The sequence below is a fragment of the Paroedura picta genome, chromosome 8 (assembly GCF_049243985.1).
Source record: "Paroedura picta isolate Pp20150507F chromosome 8, Ppicta_v3.0, whole genome shotgun sequence".
NCBI lineage: Eukaryota > Metazoa > Chordata > Lepidosauria > Squamata > Gekkonidae > Paroedura > Paroedura picta.
In genome coordinates, this window is record NC_135376.1 from 27,146,792 (window position 1) to 27,163,837 (window position 17,046).

Genomic DNA, 17,046 nt, shown 5'->3' on the forward strand with positions numbered 1-17,046 from the left:
TTGTCAGCATATCTAATTCTCAATGTGGCCAGTTCTGTGGATAGTTAAATCCAGAGATTAGAGCAATTAACAGACAAGACATATTTGTACGAACCTTAGGAACCCAATGTTTGCAGGAAAAACATTTTTAAATATCTAGGGGGTTAAAAGGAACACAGAATTATAAAAGTGGCACCTGTAGGTTTAATAAATGAATGCCCTCGGGAGCCATTGCTAGGCAGCCACATCAGTGTTGATTTCTGTTAGGGAGAAGGGTCATGGTGCTTTACAGGACTGTCTCTAGGGCCAGTCTTGGTTAGCAACCATCAGGTAACTTGCTACCACGTTGCTTGCATGATTCACCCAGGCATGTTCAACAGCAGTCAGCCCACAAATGTCTCTGTGTTGTGTAGAGTTTAGAATTCTAGACCAAGATCTGAGAGACTGTGGTTCAAATCCTCATTTTGCTATGGGCAACTTTGGACCAGTCATGCAGTCTTAACCTAACCTACCTCACAGGATAAAACAGAGGAGAGGAGAAGCTGCTTTGAGTCTCCATTGTGGAGAAAGGTAGGGTATAAAAGAAGGGGATAACGAATCAATGTAGCTGAAGATAAGGGAGCACGTAAAATGTTGGTTGGTGAGTGGCTGAAAAGAAGACAATAAGGTAAGGAGAGACGGAGATAAACAAACTTGCACCCTTCTCAGTTCACTGAAGTCAATGGCAAGGTTGTAACGGAAGGATGTAACACTCTTTAGAATTGCGCTGAATATGGCATTTGTTTGTCTTCTCCTTTAGTTATGTTCAACTGTTACGAAATACAGAATATTTTTCCCCTCAGGGAATCTAGAAAAGAAAAATTGCAGGGGTAGCTGCAACATAAAAAAGGAGTCTGGTAGCACCTTAAAGAATAAGAAATTTTATTCCAGTGTAACCTTTCGAGTTCACATCATCAGATACACAATGTTCATTGGTTAAGAAGAAATATTTATGCTCATATGTGCAAACAACAGAAGAGGGGGGAGTGTTATGAAGAATATAATTCTGTGAAGGTTCAAGGCGGCAGGTTACAGTGGATGAGCGATAGAGTTGTGAGTGTCCTTCATAATGTAGGGGGTTGGACTAGATGACCCAGGACCTCCCTTCCAACTCTTTTATTCTATGTTAGTATGAAAGACCAGATTAAAACAATATCCATTCACAAAAAGTATTCTTGTCACTCATAATGGATAATTACCATTCTCAACTGTTGATAACTAGGCAAAGTAAAAGAGTTCTGGTCAGGGTGAATCATGAAATCCTGATCCAACTAGAAAAGTATAGGTTTGGAATAACTAATTACCATTGTCAAGGGGGGGGATCAGATATTAACACAGAAGATGAATGTTATTAAGCAACTTCCCTTTGTATTATTCATTTGAAGTTCTTTTTAGAAGAATAGTGATTTTAAGAACAGAAACAGAATGCCCTCAGAGAGTAAAAGGTTGACTTCATGAGGCTGAAATTGGCAAGTCGCGTATCTTTTAGCATTAGTCAATAATTTTCCATATATCTGTCATCTCCTGTTTTGAGTAAGATGCTGATGAATCATCGATGAGTGTTGTCCAGTGGTCATGCTGTGGCCACTCCACCCTCTTATGTGGAACTTGGTTTCTTTATTTTTCCCCTGCCTCCAAACTTTGGGCACAGTTGTCTTTCTGATCATTTCTCTTAGTCACCATTTGTTCTTACAGGCATCAAAGAATGATTATTTATTTTACTTCCCTTATAAATCACCTTTCTCACCAATGGAAACCCAAAGCATCATTCTCCTCTCCTCCATTTTATCCTCACAACAACCCTGTGAGGTAGGTAAGGCTGTGATTGTATGGCAGACTTATGTTTATCCAGTGAACTTCCAAGGCAGAGTGTGCATTCGAACCTGTATCTCCTGGAGCCTAATAACCACCATGCTACAACCTCTTGTTCCTTGCGATTCCTACAGTGGCTTCAGAAGAATTCTTGTTTCTATCGCATCTCCTAAATACATTGAATATTACATTTATTATATGTATTTTCCTTACCCATCTTCTTTCTGTGTTGTGAATTCCTGTTCTGAAAGTTTCTCATTGTACACAAACTGACTTTGACAGCTTTCTGTAAACTTCCAGTCTGTTTCATAGCACTCAATTTAGCTTATTTAAATGGTACCTTTTTCACCATGAGTTTTCTTACAGTCCCCATCTGACCTTTAGCCTCCCCTTATAAATCCATTGCCATTAGTATTATGCTCCATTTAGATATCTTCTTTCAAATGAAGACTCCATGCAGCCCTGCTCAAGGGTTCTAGTGTCAAAAAAGCAGTATCCATCAGTGCTATGAAATGTGCTTGTGGCTTTTCCCCAAGCATTATATGTTTTAGCAGGACAATGTTGGGGAAACTGTGTGACAGCACAAGGCTAAATATCCACTAGCTTCTCAGCAAGAAAGGTGTATTATAACTAAAATGAATGAAATATAGAAATATGGGTACTAAAGGGAGATGTTGTTCTTTCTGTATTCCCCCCTAATAAAATGTGGATAGTAATTGCAGTCTACCTTGCAGGTCTGTTGTCACGATTTCTTAGGTAATACATAGTAATACATATATGTAATCTACTCTGAGCTAGATTTGGCACAGTCATGAATTTTTAGGCAACATACTCTTGCTAGTATCTTCTTGCTCTGTGCTTCCAGGCAACTTCAGACATATTCCCGAAGCAGTTTAGTGGTAACATAGAACTTAAAACCATGCTTGAAGGTTTTTATCAGTGTCATTTCAAATGATAGCTATTCTCTGCAGCCTTCATAATAGTATTTGAGAAGTAAGTAAAGTCCTTTTTCCCCCCCTCCAGGTCTTTTAAATGTGGTGGTGCTCTGTCTGGATTATCAGGGTTTATTGGCAGTGAAGGATACCCAGGAGTCTACCCTCCAAACAGCAAATGTACTTGGAAAATCACAGTAAGAATTTATGTCACAAAATATGCTGAAAAGAATGGCACGCTCTATGTTGCTCTATTAGCGGAACTTTGTTTCAGTTGAAAGATGCCTGTGATGACATATTGCTAGCATTTCAGTAATTCATTGGGATGGACTACTTTAAGATTGCATTAAATACAGTGATGAAAATTAGAGCACCCAGTCTTACTCCGATAAATTAGTAGTGAGAATTCTGTAGCTTCAGTTGTGGAAGGATTAACAAGTGAACTTTTATGTCTAATGAGAGCTTGTCTGTTGACTCCAAGAAAGTAGCTCCTCTTGCTGTAAATCAGTCTATTTTTGGAGTGTAGGCTTTAATGCTGGAGTGTGTTGACTGCCAGAAGGAACACTGAATGAGTTAGTCCTCCCATGAAGGAGCCCAAATAAGACATGCCCACAGTTTATACAAAGGCACTAGGCATCTTTTTATTACAGTTGCAGTTTAGAAAGGAATATATAGGCTGCTTCACATGTTATGAGTAAGTTAATGATGGATAATACATTTGGTGATGTCATATAGATGGGGAATATGGGCTTCTTCCTTTGAAACCATGATTTAAATATAAAGTTTTCAAGTAAACATTACAATCTAGCACATATAACATCAGTGCATGATGCCAGTTTCCAAGCCTTCCTCCCCCCCAAAAAAAAATGCCCATAGTAAAATTGTTCACTATAATCATTTTCTGATCATAAAAGCAATATAGATGTATATTGAGTTAAATAAGATCTAGTAGGCTTTTCCATATAAATTATTAACAACAGGCACACATCCAAAAAATTGTTCTTCATATTAAGCTGTCTAGCCATTTTTAAATGTCAGTTTGTTCATGATAACAACTTCCCACACTTTTAAGAGCTACTAATTCCTTGTGGCTGTCCTGGAATTTTTCCATAGTTGAGCTGTTGAGGTTTTGGCTGTAACAAATCAAGCAGCTACTCATTCTATGCTTATAGGTTGGTTTGATTATCAAACGGACAGAATTATACGGCAGGATGGAGATCAGTGTGACAGTCCATTATTTTACTACATGTTTTTCAGAAACAATAAATTGTATCATTTATCTATTTATTTATGTTGAAAAAGAAGAGCAGGGATTTTGTACCCTGCTTTCACTGCTCAAAGGAGTCCCAAAGCAGCTTACAAACACCTCTTCCTTCTTCCCCACAGCAAATAACCTGTGAGGTAGGAGGTGTTGAGAGAGCTTTAAGAGAATTGGTGTATGAGAATGGCTCCAGGAGTACTGTGATTAGCCCAAGGTCACCCAGCTGGCTCATGTGGAGGAGTAGGGAATCAAATCGGGTTCTCCAGATTAGAGGCTGCTGCTCTTAATAACTACACCAAGATTTCTTTAATTTTTACTTCAACTTTCTCCTCAATGGGGATGCAAAGGTAATTATATAATTCTCCTTCATTTTATGCTCACAACAGCCCTGTGAGGTAGGCTAGACTGAGACAATGTGACTGTTCCAAGGTCAACTGGTAAGCTTCCATGACTTCCCTTAGTTGGGATATGAATGGGAATCTCAGATATGATGCTCTTAACCACTATACCACAATGGCTCTCACACTTACATTGTGTAGTAAAAAGCCCCAGGTTGCTCACATCTTTCCATGAGCATCTCCCATAGTCTTTGGATCCCAGCAATAGTTTGAGGTTTTTATGTTGGCCTCAAGGGATACTGTCTGAAGCTCTGACCAAGACGCTGGGAGTTCAATCCCAGCAGCCGGCTCAAGGTAGACTCAGCCTTCTATCCTTCTGAGGTCGGTAAAATGAGTACCCAGCTTACTCAGGGGGGTAAACGGTAATGACTGGGGAAGGCACTGGCAAACCACCCTGTATTGAGTCTGCCAAGAAAATGCTAAAGGGCGTCACCCCAAGGGTCAGACATGACTCGGTGCTTGCACAGGGGATACCTTTACCTTTTACAAAAGATACAAACACTGAAATGTTTTTGATTTCAGTTTGGAAAACCTGAACAAGGTTTTCAACAACCATTTCACAAGACCTGAGAACTGAGACTGCCAATGGTAGGATGTTTTGTGGGTCATTGATTCCTAAATCAGAAGTAACTTGTTAGCATATAGCACACACACAAAAGTTTTCAGATATCTTCTTGATTGATTTACTAATTATTGCTTCATGAGGTTCAGTTTTTCATTTCTTTTAATACAGAAGTCAGTCATTCTGTTTCTCTAACTATAGAAGCTGGTATAGAAGCTTGTCATTCTGTAAAATTCAGTGCTTTATATTGCAGCCTTGACACAATCCAAGAGCCTGTGGTGCTACCACAGCTGTTACCGATTGTCTCTCGTATAGCAAAACAGAAAGCGTCGCATGCCAGTGGTTTTACCACAATCTCCTTCTTGACAGTCCTCAGTGATTTAGGTTGAGTAATCTAAGGGCCCTCAGTACACAGAAGTGTATAAGAATACGATATAAAAATAGTACTCAGGACTGCCACAAACTTAACTGGATAACTTAATATGTTTAGTAGCTGAATTCCATTAAAAGTGTTGTAAGAAGAAGCAGATTTGGGGGGGAGGGCATCCCCATTGCACCGCTATACCCACAGTTAAAAACATTTAAAATTATAAAATCATTATGCTATATAAAGTGCCAGCCGTACTGGCAGACAACTCACTACTTTTTTTAAAAAAAACTATTTTTAATAAAGATTTTCATTAATAAAAGATAGCTGAGTGAAACATTGTCTTTAAAAAGCAAAAATAAATAAATAAAAGCTGAAATAGTAGCACTGAAAGTACATGTTTTTGCAAGAGCATTATACCATTATGCTCTTTGCTAGAGGAAGGCGAACAAACCCTTCCAGGATCTCTGAGCCTATCTGACCTGGAGATCATACTAAACTTGCATCCTGGCACAGTGTGGCAGAATGGTCAGTTGGTGGCAAAAGGGACCAGTCAAGGAAGGCACCACCTCCCAATGGTGTCTTTCCCCCACCACATTTTAAGCAGTGAAAGATGCATTGCCTAAACAGTTCTGCCCACTAGTAAAGTTGCTTTGGAGGATCATTGTAGGAATCCGTTCTTAATGCCTTCCCTGGAAACAGTGCTGCAGCTCAGTTTAAGGGGGGAGTGTCTCCTAAAAGCAAAATGTAATTCCCAATAGTTATTATCCCATCTGTGAGAATGAATCATTCCTCTGTGTACATATATACATGTGTGGTGCTCATGTGTGGACATGCTCTCTGTGTATGAGTGTGCCCCAAATTAAATCCACCACAAATACTAATTTCTAGCCCCACTAAGCACCCATGACACTGGCTATAAATAATGGCCATATGTTATCAATGTTTCCTCAAAGGGTGAAAGTGATTAGGGAGGAAGGTTGAAACTTCCTCATCACAGTCCTCATCCAATTTCAAAATGAGCAGGAAATACATTCCTAGATATTGCAATGTCATGCTAGTTTGAACCCCCCCCCCCCCATTATCCTTAAGGGCTAAGTGCCTCCACAATCATAGAATCATAGAGTTGGAAGGGGCCACACAGGACATCTAGTCGAACCCCCTGCTCAACGCAGGATCAGCCCAAAGCATCCTAAAGTAAAGCATCCTAAAGTTAAGGATGCTACGATCTGAATAGCCTCCAGCATGTGAAAATGTATGCTATGTTCATACATGATATTCAGAACCATTTTAAATTGCTTTGAGAAGTGATTAGGAGAAGACAGGGATGGAGAAAGTTGTCATTTTTTCTATCCTAAACAAAATGAGAAGAGAAAAATAGTTTGGCTGCTCATTACCAAGAAGAAAACAGACCACACAGAACTGATTAATCCATGAACTGGAATATTATGCTCTTGACTCAAATGAGGGCAGAACCAGACTCTAAATATAACAATTGAACATCCAATAAATAGTTTGTTTTCTTATCGTTTGGATGAGGTTAGTTAAGACAGGTAGAATGTTTTCTTTTAATACTGAGACAAAAATACGAGGAAATATTTATGATTTAACAGATCAAAATAAATCCTTGCATACACCCTTGACATTAGGAAATATTTATGATTTAACAGATCAAAATAAATCCTTGCATACACCCTTGACATTTATGAAACAGCTGTCCATGAAAACTCATTCAAAACAAATTCTGAGATCTGGCTTCCCGAAAAATATTTCAGCCATTGGAAATCTTTCGCTAAACAGATGTTTTCAAACTAGTAGACAGTATGGAACACAGAATAGAGTGGAAATGGGGAGTTCCCACTTCTTTTCTAGTTTTGTCATAAGTTTGGCAAATGAGATCTGTGAGCTTCAGTTTCCTTCTGTCCGGTAGAATTAGTTACACAGAAAAGTTTGGTAATGCTCAAGGGCTGATTTCTTGAGGAAGCATGCTATTTCTGAGTTCAAAACATGAAACAGATTTGGATCCACTTCTGTTATTCATCCCATGGTTCACCCCTTTCCCTTACAGTAGTAGCTATCACAATTGGTCCTGTTAAAATCTCGGACATGGAAACTATAGAGGTATGGTTAAAGACTTCAGTCCTTTAAGTGAATGAGATCTGAGCTCACTTACTCCTTTCTGGCCCCCTTCCCCTTATGTACCCATTCTGTTCGTCTCCCTTTGCATGCTCAGAGTCAATGATTTCTACTTTAGAGCAAATAATAGTTAGTCATTTACACTTTGCCTGTAAACCATGATTATAGTCCGTATTTTAAGCTGGTTTGCAATCTTGGTTTGGAGGGAAAGCAAAATCATAGTCTGCCAGTGCAGATGTAAGAGTAAATGATATGGTTTGTGTTAATGCAGAAGCACTAATTGACTCAGACCATGGGGCTAGGGAGGTGGGGATGCTTGAGCATAGAGGCACCAAACTACTATTTGGCCTTACAGTTGAGCCATGCTATTGCATCATGCATAGTTTTTACTTGAAACTGGCATTGCTTTCAAAACATTTCTATTTCTCTTGTCAATAAAGAACCCATAAATTAAATATATATATTAAATATATTAAATAAATAAATTATATATATAAGATTTGTTTTAAAATTGGGATTTTAAATGTGTTTTCATAATACTGCATAACTTTTTATACCTTTCTATATTTCTGTATCTCGAGTGGACAATTCTGTAGCTGCCTCCAGAACCAACAACCAACCACTGTTGGAAGAAAAAGTGATACCTACAGAGAATCCTGTGGTCCCTCAACAAGATCTCACATGAATGACACTGTCATCCATAAAATCCTCACCATCTTGTTTGAGGCCCTTCCCAGAGTCTTGGTTGTGCCAAGGGAAAAGACAGAGGCCATATGAGGGATATTCAGCATCAGTTTTGCAGGAACATGAAATACTGAAAAGACATCTTCTTGTTAGGGAGGGAAGGAGGGTACCTACCATGGACACATAAGATGTGCTTCCACTTTGTCCAAACTCCTAGCTAAAGTTGAGATGTCATCTTAGAAACATAGGAATCATTGCTAGAGTAAGTGAATAAACATATTCCTCAATGTACAGGAAGCATAAAAAATGCCACAGAGGAAAACAAATCTGAATTAGCCTCCAGTCATTTGTCTGGAGTTAGGTGAATTTGTGGGCTATAGAAGAACCACCAACCCTCAGCTGTTTGTGCAGTATCCCTATAGAAGCAAGAAAGTCAGATAGAGAAGCCATGTCTGCATAATATTTAGGAAATTAGGGCAGCTTTGATAGAGAAAATAACTCTCTTTCTTGGAAAGGGAAAAACTAGCTCATATTTTCCCTTGAGAAAGGGTGGAAGAAAGAGAAAGAAAGAGGAACAATTTATAATCCTGCTTTCTCTTTTCTGTTAGTTTATGGGTATCACATCTTTCTACTGAGACCAAGCCAAAAGATTTTGTACAGTTCAGGATAAACGTAATACATCCCCCCCCCCATTTTTCTTATCAAAATATAACAGAGATCCTAAATTCATAGTTATATGCTTTATCCAAAAACGTCCAAACACCTAAAAATATGTTTTCATTTATCCAAAATCCTAATAAAAAGGTTAGGAATCCGAGTTCTGCATGTATAACACATGAGAAGGCCTTTCTGGCTTCCCTTCCCACTTAAGTTTATCTTGTTCTCCAAAAAGCTGCTTCTTCAGTTGGAGAACTATTAAGATCAGTACTTAATGTAGCACGTGGAGTGGCGGGGGGGGGGGGGGATGCAGTCAAAACAAAAAATGTATAACCTTCCCATGCATGAGTTGAAATGCTTCCTGCTTGCATATGGAGTTCTTTTTGCATCCTTCATTCATATTTACGGCACTTTTAACTTCCCCAAATAGCATACAGATAAATAATTACATAAACTAAATGAAACATTAAAATAACCTAGCAAAATCATTTCCCATTTTAGCATGAAATTCATTGAGTAATTTTAACTCATCCTACCCTACCGTATGGAGTTGTATGGATAAAATGGGTGGAGGGAGAGGTATACATGGTATACCTGGAGTGCCTTGGAGGAATGGTGATATTTAAATAACGTTTAAATCCCCAACATTATACAATAATGATAAAAATCTGGCAGTACAAAATTTAACTTAAAACTTCACCTCCTGCTTCAGGCCATTGGGGTCAGTCTAAAAGACAAGCTATGATTGGCAGTTAAAAATGGAATAACATCAGGGGGCAAATCATCCAGTAGTTCCTTGCTCAGTCTATCGCTGTGTACAGGAACTAAAAGGAGGGGGGGAGGACCAGATCTCTTCCACCCGGGATCCCCACCCAGCCTCAACCAAACTGGAGAGCCAGTTTGATGTAGTGGTTAGGAGTGCAGACTTCTAATCTGGCATGCCGGGTTTGATTCTGCAATCCCGCACATGCAGCCAGCTGGGTGACCTTGGGCTCGTCACGGCACTGATCAAACTGTTCTGACCGAGCAGTTATATCAGCACTCTCTCAGCCTCACCCACCTCACAGGGTGTCTGTTGTGGGAAGAGGAAAGGGAAGGCGACTGTAAGCCACTTTGAGCCTCCTTCGGGTAGAGAAAAGTAGCATATAAGAACCAACTCTTCTTCTTCAAATGTTTGGTGAAAGAGCTCCATTTTGCATGCCCTGCGGAACTCAGAGATTCCAGTCAGGGCCCACAGCTTGTCTGGGTTCCATCAGACAGGGACCAGGGTGTAAGCTGCACGGAGCTTTTATTGCAATCCCAGATCAATTCAGTCCCTGCCATCTCCACTCAATGCGATTACCATTTTGATTTTGTCTGATTTAAAATTTCCCTCTGCAACTATCAGGATTAATTTGGAGTGATCCTACCTTTATCTTGGAATCTTAAAGAGTGGAAATAACCCTCAATATTTTCAGAATCGGATTGAGAAAGCATGAGCTCTGTGGTAGAAAAGCCCTGATTGGCCAGAGCTGACTCCATGGTAGAGAAGCCCTGCTTGGCCAAGGCTGCCCAGGTAATAAGTTTGCTTTAAAGGGGAGGCCCCTCATTTCTCAGCAGAAGCATAGAGATTTGCGTCTTGGAGTTTTGTTTTGGGTTTTTTAAAAAAGATTTTCTCCCTTCTCTGCTGTCTTCAATCCTCTCCCCTCTTTCAAGAAAAGAAAGAAAGAGGCTTGACTGTGCTTGGCTCCTCCAATCCTCTCCCCCCCCTTCAAAAAAAAAGAAAAGAAAGAGGCTGTGCTTGCCTCCCCCCTCCCCTTCTGAGCCTCCCTAAGCACATGCAGAACACTTTTCTGTTTCAATGGGGAGGGGGGGAAAGAGGAAGACCCGTGTTCAAATCGATCTGAATTCCACAGGATTGTAATGACAAAAATACTAAAACTTCATGTGACATTTCTGTATTATATTTATAGATTGGAAAGAGACAGCTTATAAGATCTTTCTAAAGAGGCTCTAGGGGTTTTTTTTAATACATTTCAAGGGCTTATTAGGACAGCTTATTAATTTTTCTGTAGCAGCTGTGAAACTGAATAGCTCCATCTTTTGTTTAATTTTATCCATGCAAATTCCCACTTCAGCCTTGTGATTTACTACAGCATTAAAAAAGCACCTCTATTGAACATTTTAATACAAATCAATTAATGCTGTAGGTGACTCATATAAGAGAATTGTTTGGTATAGCTTATTATTTTGGGAATGTTGTGAGCACAAAGGATTTGCACATAACTGTATAGTATTTGCCTCACCAAACATATATCCTGTTGGTTTTGATTATTATCAAACTGTTTACGACTGTTTTAGACTGTTATTTGAATGGGCTATAATGTATATGGTTGAGAAACACGAATCTTCCCTTGACCCCAACATATGAACTATATGCAACATATGTTAGTGCTTCTCTGCCACACAAATTGCAGGGCCTTGCAGCTGAAACGGCTCAGAGTTATTAGCATTAAAAAGTAATACCACAGAGAGAGTGTCACACAATTAAAAGTACTAGCATCACTGTATATATTTGAAGATAGACAGGGGGTGGGGCTTATAAACAAAGCTTTTAAGTTAAGTTGTTTTAGCAGCACGAAGAAGTAGGCAATGACAAGCCACTTTTGAACATATCTTGTCTTGAAAATCCTATGAGGGCACCATAAAATGGCTGCAACTTCATGGCACTTTCCCCTACCAAGCAACATGAAGAGCAGATAACAATATGTAAACTATAAACGTTTCTATAATAATGTTTTAGGAGTTTATCTACGTAATCATCATGATAATATATTAAGGGAACAATCTACTTCAATATAACCCCCCATTTTATTCAATGGAGCGTACAGATAAATTATCTGGGAATGTTTAGATCATATTTTCAACATAATAAGAAGTTCTGGGAAATTAAAGCTTTAACATCCTTTTTTCTCTACAGGTTCCTCAAGGGAAAGTGGTTGTCCTTTCCTTTCGATTCATAGACCTGGAAAGTGATAACTTGTGCAGATATGACTTTGTGGACGTATACAGTGGCCATGACAATGGACAACGCCTTGGCAGATTCTGTGGCACTTCCCGACCTGGTGCTCTGGTAGCCAATAACAATAAAATGCTGGTGCAAATGATTTCAGATGCCAACACAGCTGGAAATGGCTTTGTTGCAAAGTTTTCTGCAGCAGAACCATACGAGAGAGGTGTGTTGCATGTTCTTAGTTCTTAGCCATGCACACAGTTATACTTCCCTACCATATTCCACACAATTGCACCACTTCTGGGTTTCTCGAAGGCCAAAGAATGTTTCAGGAGTTTCTTAATGCTAAAAAAGACTGCCATAGAGGCTGTACTTTACTGCATGCTTTAAAAGGCTGAGCAATTTAGCTATACTTAATCTATGATTTTGAATAAATTAAATATTGTGGTTTTTTAAGGAGATCAGTACTGTGGTGGACGACTGGATAAACCTTCTGGATCCTTTAAAACTCCTAATTGGCCCGACCGAGATTATCCAGCTGGAGTGACTTGCTCATGGCACATTGTAGCTCCAAAGAATCAGGTACTTTGTGTTCAAGTACATAGTCTTAGCTTTCATCCACCCTGCCTGCAAAACCATCTTATTCCCATCTCTCTTCCCAGTTTAATGGAGCCGATGCAATTCTCAGTTTCTACCACTCAGTTGTGCTCAGAGACAGCAACATACCTATGGCTTTTAGGCTTGTTTTTACTAGGAAGACACTGATTAACAAAACCGTTCCTTAATTAGCAGTGTATTATACCTGCTGATGCATAGTGGTAGAAATAGCAGTGACAGCAGAAGTAGAACATATCTGAATATTATGGGAAGATTGCTTGGGATATGTCTTCTGCTGTTATTGCATCCACTAATCCACTGCATAATAAAATGTTCATAAACTCATAACATATTGACCTTTTAGTATTGATTAGTTTCTAGTTACTTACATAACTGTGATCCTTGTAAACCTTGTTTTAATGAAAAAAATGTTAAGTGAGGAACACGAGCATCCACAAGCACACAAATAAAACATTCTGCTAGGTTAAAATTGAGTTTTTATTTTGACATGACATAGAAAACTAATAATTCTTATTTTATAGTCTCTACTGCATTCATTTGCCTCTTGTTTATTCTTTTGGTGTACCTTCAGTAAAGTTTTTGGGAACATTATTTTCTGTTGGCCTGCTTCTCGGTTTAGGCTTTTAAAACCGTGTTTATGGAAAGGAAGAATGGCTTGTTAAAGAGAATAAATGAGGTTTTAACATATACAAACAATTTCTGAGCAAGAGAATGGACAAGTTGTCATTTCATCACATTTACAATTATATATATCCACCCTTTAAGAACGTTAAGGGGTGTATTTTCCATTCAAAGGCATTTATTATATCAATATTTACTCTGCTTGAACCAAACAGTCCATTTGACAATGTTGAACAGTCTCCAGGCTCATTCCATTACCTCTGCTCTTCTTCCACATCATCCAGTTGTACTTTCATAATCTACTTGGTTGTGGTTTTCCTTATAATAAGCATCTTACCATTTCATCTCTTCTGGTTGAAGTCATTTTGCCTAGATGCATATCCATTCGCAGTCACCCTATGCAATCTTACTAACGTGCCTTTTCATGCTATGTCAGGCTATTCAATCTTTGCTCTGTCTTTTTTGTTATTGCCCAGGTTTCTGCTCCATAAACTATATTATGCCAGGAGACACATAGTGATTGAATACCTTTAACTTCAAGCGTATTTGGTAGGTTGGTTACTTTTCGTATCTATGTTTAGCTTTCTGAAATCTTTTCCTTGCCACTTTGAGTTGCCTTTTAATCTACTTCTCATGACCATAATCCTCCAAATGAAAGAGCTGTCCAAAATAAATGTACTCTTCTGAGCCTTCATTTTTTTCTTACATCGATCAAGATAACATTTTCTTGAACTTTATACTGTACATCAGCTTAGTCTTATCCTGTATTCATCTTAAATCCACATTCCTTGCTTGCCATATACAGATCATTTAACAATTCTGTGGATAATCAGAGATTTCATTGAACATGATTATCTACAAATTGCAGAATACTTTGGTTGGTCTCTCATATTCCCATCCATATCTGAACATATCATTGAATCATACCCATCATGCCTGTGTATTCATATTCTTGAGAAACTGCTTTTATAGTGGTTTTAAACATGCTGTTTTCATTATATTCCAAAAAAAGCTTTTTCCAAAGGCTTTACTAACATTGAATTAAAGTCATCTGGTAGCTCACTAAGAAACTTTTATTACGTCTTTATTTCAACTAGATAGATATTTTGAAATTATTTGGTGCCTTCTTAGAGCCAAATAGTAAAATGAGCCAAGAGAAAATTGAGCTCCCAGCCTTCAAATTTCAGATTTGTTTCTTGTTTGATCCTGTTCTGCATTATAACTATTACAGACAAAGGAAAAATAGATGCTTTTTATTCTTTGCATAATGTGTTTCATATCTAGTCCCTGTACCTGCATAACTGATGGGGGGCAGTCAGCCTTAGTGCATAGGAGAACAGATTTTGCTCTTTAAAAAAAAATAGTAGATAGCAGTGAAGAGAGGAAATGTATGGAATTCAGAGGACTAAAGAAATAAGCCATGAAGTTGAATGTATTGCAGTGAGGCAAAGGGGCAATTCTTGATCACATTTTTGACACATTAAGTTTTAAAAGGACAGCATGATCTCACATGCTTAAGAGGGAAATGATTAGTCATTAAATAATTTTTTTAAAAAATAGCGGTATTACATAGCACATACATGGTTGCCTCTGTTTTCTTTCTGTTTTCTTCATTAAGCATGGCTTTTCAATTGCAAGCTGTCTTTTATAATCTTTTTTATTAAAGATTTTCATTAATAAAAGATAGCAGATTGAAACAAAGTCTTAGGGAAAAAAGGAACAAAATAATTTTTGTTCCAATTGCAAGCTGTCTTAATGCAACATGAGATCATTATTATAATGCTGTATTCAGTGAAGAGTCAAGTGCATAAGTGAAACTATCAGTAATTATCAGAGCCCCATGATGGTTGTACAATATTCTACAATAGACAGCACACTGTTCACCCTGTCACTTGGTGCATTATGAGGCTCTTTAAAGATTCATTCATTCATTCTCTTTATTTTGCTTTTCTGCTGATAGGCACTTATAATGGCTTACAAACAGGCAATTAAAATGCACACATGGTGTAGCTCAGTGTTAAGTGGCCCTTAAATGTATTCTACTGGAGAGAAGTATAATTCTGTCTATAGACGTTACATCAGCATTTGTTTTCCAGATATCTTGTCCAACAAAAATTCCATAAATTGCATTTTAGAAGGGTTGGATTCAACTAATGACATTCACCCTAAACAATTCCATTGAAATAATTCTAAAACTTATATAATAATTTCAGAGTAACATTAATTTTTTGAGGAAATTGCAGTAATCATACTTCGTTTTGCCTTATGGATTATTCCTTCAATACCTGGCTGTTATCTTAACTTTTGGAGTAGTATTTTGGGCAAACTGGTTTTCTTTTGTTCAAACTCTTGTTCTCACACCTTTTATGTATCCCAAACATAAATGCTGTCATTTAAATCTTATTTGATATTGTCATTGCTAATTTCACTAGCATGTACTGAAGCATTCATTACAATACATTAATTGTTTGTTTCAATGCCCTGCACTGTACAAAACAAATGTTTTAATTTTGAAAAGAAATTAACATGACACATTAATTAATGGTGTTTTAATTAGTTTCCTGTTTTTTTTCCTGCAGCTAATAGAGTTAAAATTTGAAAAATTTGACGTGGAGAGAGATAACTACTGTAGATATGATTATGTGGCTGTGTTTAATGGCGGAGAGATTAATGATGCTAAACGAATTGGAAAATACTGTGGAGACAGTCCACCAGCGTAAGTAATTGTACTAGTTTTCATGAAACAGTCGTGTTTTCAAATCCTCTGAAAACTCTGGAATCTGTATTTTTACTGCAATGCCAAAAAGCTCCTTCTTCTAAAATTTCCCGTTAAAAACCTGTTGTCCCTTAGGCTTTTATAATAAAACTAGTTTCAAAGCCCGTTCCTAAGAACAGGCCTTGAAAGGGCCCCCTCCCCAGGCCCCCAGCCAGGCAGCTTAAGGTGGCTGGGGGCCGCAGCTCGCAGCCAGAGCAAGTGGGGCAGGCAGGGGCTCCTTAGTAGAGCTCCTTAGCAGGCAGTCATCAGGCTGGGAGGCTCTCATCAGCAGGCCCAGAGACCCTCGTTAGCAAGCCCTCCACCACAACCCTTTCCCCAGGGCCCTCTCCCCTTACTTGATGCTGGCTCCAGGCACTGAGGCGTCTGAGAGCAAAGAGGCTAGAGTCCAGGGACAGAGGGTGGGAGCTGCAGGGGCAGGGCCAATCAGGGCAAAGCTGGCTACACCCTGATTGGTCCTATTCTAACTTGCACAGCCAGACATGTCCCACCCCCTAGGCTGTTTCACAAATATATAGAGGAACAACAATGGATGGATCAAATTTATATTGTCAAGACATTGTACACCATTGTTGTTTAGCTGCATTAATTATAGGAACAATGGTATCCACTCTAGCATAAGTAGACCTTAATTCATTCCACAGACAAGCAGAACTTGGCATTCCAGAATTAATGTTTTGTTGTAACCTTTTTTCCCCTATAGTTTCATATATTAATATGTATAATGCAGAGGAAGAGTAACAGAAATGCATGCACTGTTATGCTGATTTAATGTGTATTTAATGGGTTTTGGACAGTGAGGAGCAAAAGATATATACCCTAAGGCAGCAGTAGTTTCACTACTGCTAAAAGTGCAAGTATAGTTGCCTCAAATACATCAAATATTTGTTCAAATAGCAAATATGAATCCACACTGCCATCTACAAGGTGGGTGGAAAGGTGCATCCCTACATACACTCAATCACATAAGCATCCACTTCACAGTGGAGTTGTGCACACAGAACAACTATTCACATTGAGGATGAACACTGCAAACCTGTTGTCCTGTGACAATGCTGTTTATAATGTTTATAATAATGTTTACTTCAGAGTTCAATATATATTCAAGCTTATCAAGGTAGCTTCAAACTTGGCAACAATCCATAATATTTGTGGTCATCTTCTTTTGGGATTAATATAGTATTACCCATAATCAGAAGTCCATTCTTAACCCTT

At 38.5% G+C, this 17,046-nt stretch overlaps 1 protein-coding gene across 1 annotated transcript in view; it reads left to right on the forward strand.

Moving 5' to 3' along the window:
* The window catches only part of PCOLCE2 (procollagen C-endopeptidase enhancer 2), a 28,126-nt gene that overhangs the window by 2,187 nt on the left and 8,893 nt on the right, over positions 1 to 17,046 (forward strand). Inside the window, exons 2-5 of the mRNA XM_077348761.1 lie at positions 2,854 to 2,959; positions 11,787 to 12,042; positions 12,277 to 12,401; positions 15,638 to 15,774. Coding sequence (XP_077204876.1) covers positions 2,854 to 2,959; positions 11,787 to 12,042; positions 12,277 to 12,401; positions 15,638 to 15,774 — 624 coding nt within the window. The remainder of the gene's footprint in view (positions 1 to 2,853; positions 2,960 to 11,786; positions 12,043 to 12,276; positions 12,402 to 15,637; positions 15,775 to 17,046) is intronic.